We start from the raw sequence: 8,018 nt of genomic DNA on the forward strand, positions 1-8,018 counted from the left end.
AAATGCTCAATAACATTATACATTTTTTATTTAATTTTAATATTTTTTTTTAACAACATATTTCATAAAAGTTTGTATGTATTTATGTATATTGCTTTGTGTTTAATTTGAAAGTTATCAAAAGAGTACAATATTTTATAATTATTAGTTATTTGAATTTTATTTTTAAATTATTAGTGGGTTTGTAACACACTAAAATATTTTTTAAATTTAAAAAAAAAACAATGGTTCATTTTTCATGTTTTAATTCCCTAAAAAATTTCATTTGGTTTTTTGTGTTAATATTTTGAAAAGGAAAGTTATGTAAACTAAAAGATGCGTAATATAATGATACTTTTTGGATTATCTTGTTGACAGGATACATGGTTTTAAAAATCTTTTTTGATTCGTTCGATTTTTTGATAAAAAAATCAATGGCTAGTCGGACAAAGTGTAAATGACAAATAGAATAACGATTATAATATATTAAGTTTTCAATTAATACTTAATAAATGCTAAACAAATACATAGCTATTGCTTTTCTATATAAAAACAGATATTTATATATTCTTGTGAATAATGTTGTTCATTTCTTGTGAAAGATGAGACGAAAGGGCGATAGAACTAGGATTATACAACGGTAGAGGGTTTCAGGATTTGTAAATTGTTGTCAGTGTTATTTACGTGTGTATAAGCTCAACATAATTGGCGGGATACAAGCCTACCCGGCCATTCATACGTCCCTTACACCAACCTTGTTCGTCTTCATCTTCTAATTTCTCAAAAACATCTCCTGTAACGAGAATTTAGAAGTTGTAAAATAACAACCAATAGTGGCTGTAGACTAGTCGATTACCTTGTTTAAATGTTAATTCATCACTTTCAGCTCCTTCGTAATCGTATAACGCCTTAACGGGAACACCAGGTTCACCATTATCCACTAAGACATTGTCACCCTCGTCCCATTCTTCTTCCTCTTCGAAGGGATTTGCCTCAGTGGAATTTGATTTGCCATTACTAAATATGCAACGAAATGAAATTAATATGAGTGAGGATTAGTTCGGTAGTTAGTGAGGGGTTTTAAATGTTGAATACTTAAATAAATAAATGACAATAATACTTACGTTACGCTTGAATTACGATTATGGGCATTTGCATTAGCTTTACTTGTCGTTGTAGCCCCCACTGTCGACGCTGTTGTGGTTGCTGCTGTTGATGTGGGCGAGGTAGCTGAAGAGTCAGGCTGCTGTTGTTTTCCAGTCGATTTCAATGTAGAAGACGTATTATTTGATTTCTTCAAACTAGATGAACCCGAATATTCCTGTGATAAAAATAAAAAAATCACATGTTATTCTCTACAATAATTTTATAATTACTTACATGCAAATCTTCATTAACAGGCCTTTGGTTAATCAATGTTATAGGGGCTGCTGGTAATGCTTCTTTAGACTTGCTTCCCTTGGCTATATCACGGAATTCTTCTGTATATTCCTATATTTAACAGTGCAGTAACAAAATGCAATGTATATTAGATTTTCAATAATTCACTCAATAATATTTACCACAAATGCGGGCCAATTCATGGCCATGTTAACACCATGATTGTTTGACCACCATTTCAAGTCCTTTTGATGATCGGCATTGTTTATAGTATGATAAAACTCTTCGTAAATTTGCGGTAAGCTGTTTATATGAAATTAATATATTTATTACCTTATACCCTTTATATCCCCTTATATCCAAGAAAATGTATTAAAGTGGATAATTACCTTGGTACCTTTGTAAGGTCAAGAACAGTATGTAAGTTAAATAAAACTTCTTTAAAGAATTGCAAACGTGTCTTTTCCATTGTTTGGCACTTTTCGAATACCGATGTCATATCCTCTATATACACAGAATTATATTTGGTTATTTCAGCAATGGCTTGTTCATATTTTTCACGACACTTTTGGACTTGATCCTTAGTCTTCTGTACACGATCATGCATTTTTTTCACCTACAACCAAAAATAATATGTAAATGTTTGAATGAGATCATTTAAAAAATACATAATAACAATTTTCTAATGTGGTAAAATAAATTGTTTGTCAAACGAGTCATCTTAATTTATGCGTATTAGTAGTAATAATGTTTACCAAGCATAAACATAAGATAAAGATAAGAAGAAATATTTTATCAAACTTCTAAAACTTAAAATAATTCCGAAAACAAATATGAGTCCCCATAATTTATTAATTTTATAAAGCAATTGTAATATTTTTGTGTATACCTGATCGGGTGATAATGAACTATCGGCGGTGGCATTACGTTCTTGGTTCGTGGCACTTTTTTCTGTCTTGCAAGCAGCATGATATTCAGCCTTGGCTTTTTCAACTTTAGCCAGTAGTTTAGCCCACGATTTTTGAGCCTTCTTAAATAGATCTTCCATATCTTTGCGCTCTTTGATTTGCATTAGAGTGTGGTGATAGTTATCTTTTTGCCATGATTTTATTTGTGAACTTACGTCACTGCAAAGATTTTCTTTAATTTTCATATGTACATCTGAAATGCGTTCTGATTCGGTAAGAACACCCTTCCAGGCAGCTTCCGTAGTACCATATTCTGGACCTGATAAAAAAATTATTGTGAATTTTCATTTTGAATTCTTCAATTTGAATTAAGTATTTATGATACTTATTTCCCATTTTTTGTTTGTATGTATGTATGTATATAGACATAGGTATATCTCATTACCTATGGTTTATTTAAAACGGTCATCCATCCCATTATTTTAGAAATTACAAACCCTAATTACCATGGCTATAAGCTCCAACAGTCATACCTTGTCATTTTACCAACAACAAATGCTAGTAATACTTTCATCTTAAATTCTTGTTGGAACGGTGCACTTATAGAAAAGAAAGGGGTACTTGCATAAAACCATACATACATATTTATTTAATAGATTGTATACTAGGTATCATCGATTTTTGAAACCTTTTCTATGTAAATAAACAAAACATGTAAATAATATAAATAGTTGTAGCGTCAAAAGAGAAGCAACAACATTTTTGGAAATTTCGCCGAAGTTTCTGTACCTTACATAGGTTTCTTACAATTATAAATAAGTATGTCTATTTGTATATCTAGGTAGACCCATAATTTAATGTTTAGTGAAGATTATAATAAACCTACACTATTCTTATTTAAATAAAAATAATAATGTTAATATGCATGTAAATTAAAACTAATATTGTTTGATAGTAGACATGAGCACAGTGAATAAATGTACATACAAGTGATTGCAAGGCTAGGTGAAAAGCATTTTTGCAAATAGTCTAAAAAATGAGTACAGGAGAGGAAACAACTACAGCTGTAAATCATTATGAAATTTGTGTTTTCAGCTACAACGATTGCTAAAAAATAACTTGTACTATCAATTGCTGTTATGCATTCATTCATATTATTGCACGCTGAGCGGGGCTGTCTTGCCATTTGCAAACAAATATGACGCAACCTAAATGATGCGTTTTGAATTTTAATTTTGTATAAAATTTTTAAAACCTAAAATCATTGATTTATAAATAGCAAAAAAAAAAAAACACGACTACAAACAAATACAAATATAAAAATCATATTATTCTGAGATTAGTACAAAATATTTTAACTATTCAAAAGCATATCTAATCAGTTATGAATTTTAATGATTAGTTTATGACAAAATTAAAATTATTGTTTAATAAAATTTTATACACATGTATTAGTTAATAATACTAACGTCAGGAAATGGAAATGGTTAATGGTGGTTAAATATTTTGTATATTCAAGATCAGTATTTTAAGGTATGTGACACTTTTTACTACTTCTAAAGTAACAGCAAAAGAATAAACGTGACCTATATAATTGGGCAAATAAAATAGCAAACTGGACGTAAAAAAAAATAAATAAAAAAATTGACAAAATATACACGAAAATTAAAAAACAGCTAGTAACAACAACAGACTCAAAAGACAAATATGTATTTATGAAATGTGCAAGACCAAAATATTATTGCTGGCACTTTTTATTAAACATGTTTTTAAGTAAAACTCGAGAAGAGAGATGTAAACAAACTAATACTACTTATAATGTCTAAAGCCGTAATCTCTTTTAGTAGATCTATAATTTCACTGCCGTTGACTATATGAATAAAGATGATAATAACAATAATGTTGATGACGAACGTGTTAATTTTATAGAAAAATTTATTTTCAAATAGTACTGATGAGTATATTATTTACTTGTAAGGTATTTTTGACAGAGCCCCACAGAAACTTGATAAGTTTATACTAAATAACAAAACGACCAACAGAACTAACGACGATGACTTATTAATTGTGGTCAATACAAATAAACTTATATTTAACAAAACATTAGAGAAACAGAGGGAGAGAGTGAGAACTTTGTACACATTTGAACGTGTGCGAATTACTAGATGTGAATAAATGGGCGGGTCAAAGGGAAGGGAAGATGATTTAAAAGAATGCTGGTTAAAGAAAAATGAGTTAATCGCGACATTAGTGTGTTTTCAAATAATATTGTATTTTTAGTTATTTACCTTTTTCTATCAGTTCACCCCATTTTTTCGACCATGCTCGTAAGCTTTTTGCATAGGATTTTTCAATATCTGCTCTCTCTTGTATTAATTGTTGCAAGTCGTTACAAAGTCTAAAATTGTATGTTGTATCACATTACCCATTAGATATTGATTTTTTTAAACATTAGCACTGGAAGTGTTTAGCTTTTTACTTACTTATAGCCATCTTCTATGCGTTTTGTAGTTCTTTTATAATTTCCAGGCTCCCAAAAGGAATCACTACCGGCTTCTAATAATTGATCATCGCTGTGGTGCGACATTTTTCTAAAAAATATAAAAAAATATGATTAATCGCTGTTTTTTGAAAGTTTTAAATCCTCACGATTCTACAAATTATTATCATTTTAATAAAATATGTATATTACATGCTAGTAAAAAAGGAAATATTAATTGTTGCTCTATCCATATCAACACTCTTAGTCGGAAGAAAAAAACAAACGCATTTTTTGGGTAGATTGCTTTAATGAAAGTTATCAACAATTTTCTCTAATTTATAGTTTTTGTCCTAAGTATTGACTACATATTTGGGATGCAAGTATTACACATCTGACAGTATTCATTTTATGAGTTTGAGTTTCAACTACAGCTATTAGCAACGGCAAATAAGTATAATTTTAATTAATTTTACTATATTTGTAAGTAAAACAATTGGAACAAATACATTAATCATCAGAGGCAAATAGAAATCAGATAAAGTAATTGTGAAGTGTATCACTTAGATACAATAACTACTATCTTACTTTTATTGTTGTTATTGAGAAAAGATACCCCCTTTTAATAATCTTAAATGTACCTGTGTACCTACTTGGCGCTAAGAAATTATCAAACAGATAAAGAACAACTTGATATTGTTATATTTATTTTTGCCAGTTACTTCATTCCGATTCTAACTAATATTGTAACCCAGTCATCTAGCCATAAGCTTACATAATAATACGCAAAGAATTTAAATGTTTGTAAAAAATAAATTTAAATGATAACTCTACTCAACTGAATAATATAAAATATACAAATAAAATAACAACATAAGCTTGTAGAAATTTCATCAATTTTTGTTAAAAAAACAACAAGTTTAACAAGTTTCTTAAACGATTGCTAGTTTTTCCAAACAGCAGCGACAGACAGCAACATACCAAAAATATCAATCGTTTCACTGACCACTTTTTAAGAAATTTTGTTTTTTCTCTTTGTTTTTCAAGCACTTTTTATATCTTCTTTTTTTATTACTTTCTGGTACTTTATTTTTCAGGATTTTTTTGCTTATAAGAATTTTCTATTCTTTACTTAAGATAATTTCTGATAAAAATATATATAATTAGACAATAACCAAATGGGAGCCACACCAAAAAGGTCTCTTTTTTTTCTTTTCACAAATTTGTATCGCACCGTACCGTTTATAAAAAAAATCACACAAAAAAATTCCGCAACACCCAAAGCCTCTACTAAGCAAAAACATAAAATGAAAATAAAACGAAATACAATAATTACACACAAACTTTATTTCATCTATAAGAAAATAATGGCAAAAGAAAATTGACAAAACACAAAATCAGAGTTGTTTAAAATCGAGACAACAGAAAACAAACACAATTTTATCTTTTTATATTTATTTTAACACCTTTTTAGTACTTTATTTTGATTTAACCATTTAATCGTTAGGAACGAACCTTTTTTTATTTCTATAAGCTTGAAATAAATAATGTATTAAAAAATATGCCTAGTTTTAATGTAGAAAATTGCTTCTGAAAAATTTTTCACTCTACTTCTCTTCGTATTTTCACTTGTCGCAGTGCTGTATTTGACAAAGTGTTGCCAATCATTGGGTAATTACAAAAATGGGGAAAATTATTTGGTAAACACTTCGAAATCGAAAGTTAACGTTTTAATATTTATTTAAATAAATAAATTGTATTTGAAATTTTATGAAAAGGAGAAGAATCTTAAAATTATGCATGATTAATATAATAATGTTCATTTACTTTAATGTTCATTTACTATAAAAACGACTTTTAATGTTTTAAGACATTTATTTGTTTTTGAAATAACTTTTAAACAAATTATTCGATTCCAAACATAAAACCAGAAAAATAAGGTATATGTTTCTAATCTGAATTTAAACAAAATTTTTTAAAAAATGTGAATTTCAGCTTTGACGTCAAAGTCACTTTAACACCGAATATATAACAAACTCAGCCTAGTTCACAGAAGCCATTATTAAATAATGTTGTTAAGGGTTTTTTGCTAAAAGTTGTTTAACGCAATTTATATTTTAAAACATTTTCTTTTTTTTAAGATTTTCATAAATAAATTTAGGTGTGTGGCAACACTAAAACAATGATTAACTTCAATCAATAGACATAAGATGGCGCCAGCTTCGCTTATCACAAAAAAGCTACTGATTGCTAATGCAAAAAAATATAATTATAATTACCGTTTTTAGGTAAACATTTAAAAATTCATTTATGTTTAAAAAAAATTTACTAAAAAAAATATTAATATTAAAAACTTGTCAACTAATAAAAAAGTAATTGCAAAGTCTAATTTTAAATCCGATAAATTTATTTTGACATAACTGAAAGTGTCAATCAATGCAAGAATAACGAAAAAAATGAAATGAGCAAAAACTTTGTTGTAATTGCCATTTGTTTTATGGTGTTTTTTTATTCTTAAATTCTCCCGCTAAAAGCTTCTTTTCTTTTACATTCTTTTTGTTTTTTTGTTTCTTAGTTTAGTTGTGTTGCATCAGCCATTGTTTTAAAGATTAATTAAATAGTTTGTGAAAAGGACAATTTGTGGTGTTTTAAAAGTGTATAAATAATTAAATGTAGTGATTAGTAAACAACAGATAATTGTAAATATAAGTTAATTGTCTAATTTGTTCTGAGAGTGTTTTCTTCAATAAATAAAAGTTTTTTTCAAGTGATCATTCTTAAAAGTGAAAATTTATTAAATTTGCAAATTAGTGGCGGCTGGCTTTTTGGTTTATTCCTAATTATATGCTTTCATCATGCATGGTAAGTTTATATTTTATAAAATGTAGACTTCTTTAAATTTATTATATTTCTTGCTAAATACCTATGTAAATATACATAATATGTATCGATGGGTACACCAATTGAAAACCTTACTTAAAGACTGGTCTGGCTTAATCCAAATGCTGGGATAACTTGTATAGATTTGATGAAAGCTGCTTGTATAACAAAGACCAACAAATATGAACAATAATAGCTAATTCCATACAGTTCAATAACGTCCACGGAGGTGGATGTGAATTGCTTTTACTCGAAGTTTGCACCATCGATTCCGTATTTCTAAGAAAATAACTTTGGGACTTATCTCAACAGAATGGTATATTTTCTGGTCAATTTGTGAACCAGAAATTCCAGATAAATAATTGATAAAATCGTAAACTAATTTGATGGCA

General features: G+C 28.1%; 1 protein-coding gene across 3 annotated transcripts; it reads right to left on the reverse strand.

Annotated features, from left to right (window-relative positions):
• Window positions 1-10: 10 nt before the first annotated feature.
• On the reverse strand, window positions 11-6,400 carry LOC119601098 (protein kinase C and casein kinase substrate in neurons protein 1). Of its 3 annotated transcripts, none has more exons than XM_037951844.1 (10): window positions 6,262-6,400; window positions 4,751-4,858; window positions 4,556-4,665; window positions 2,249-2,586; window positions 1,749-1,975; window positions 1,542-1,662; window positions 1,360-1,470; window positions 1,104-1,300; window positions 836-996; window positions 11-772 (listed from the first exon to the last, which is right to left on the reverse strand). In XM_037951844.1, exons 2-10 carry the CDS (start codon window positions 4,852-4,854, stop codon window positions 660-662), a joined length of 1,482 nt encoding a protein of 493 aa, XP_037807772.1. In that variant the 5' UTR covers window positions 4,855-4,858; window positions 6,262-6,400; the 3' UTR covers window positions 11-659. The 3 variants fall into 3 exon arrangements, with proteins under 3 accessions (XP_037807772.1, XP_037807770.1, XP_037807771.1); XM_037951842.1 differs by lacking the exon at window positions 6,262-6,400 and adding an exon at window positions 5,986-6,088; XM_037951843.1 differs by lacking the exon at window positions 6,262-6,400 and adding an exon at window positions 5,728-6,029.
• Between the last annotated feature and the right edge of the window lie 1,618 nt (window positions 6,401-8,018).

The sequence above is a fragment of the Lucilia sericata genome, unplaced genomic scaffold (genome assembly GCF_015586225.1).
Source record: "Lucilia sericata isolate MDLA Ls3-8-SP2 unplaced genomic scaffold, ASM1558622v1 Contig000143F_arrow, whole genome shotgun sequence".
NCBI lineage: Eukaryota > Metazoa > Arthropoda > Insecta > Diptera > Calliphoridae > Lucilia > Lucilia sericata.

Coding starts and splice junctions, on each gene's coding strand:
- LOC119601098 (XM_037951842.1), bottom strand. CDS start 6,050: ATGTTTTTGCTTAGTAGAGGCTTTGGGTGTTGCGGAATTTTTTTGTGT. Junction 1,663..1,748: donor GACCTTACAAAGGTACCAAG/GTAATTATCCAC, acceptor TCATATAAACAG/CTTACCGCAAATTTACGAAG. Junction 997..1,103: donor AATCGTAATTCAAGCGTAAC/GTAAGTATTATT, acceptor TTGCATATTTAG/TAATGGCAAATCAAATTCCA.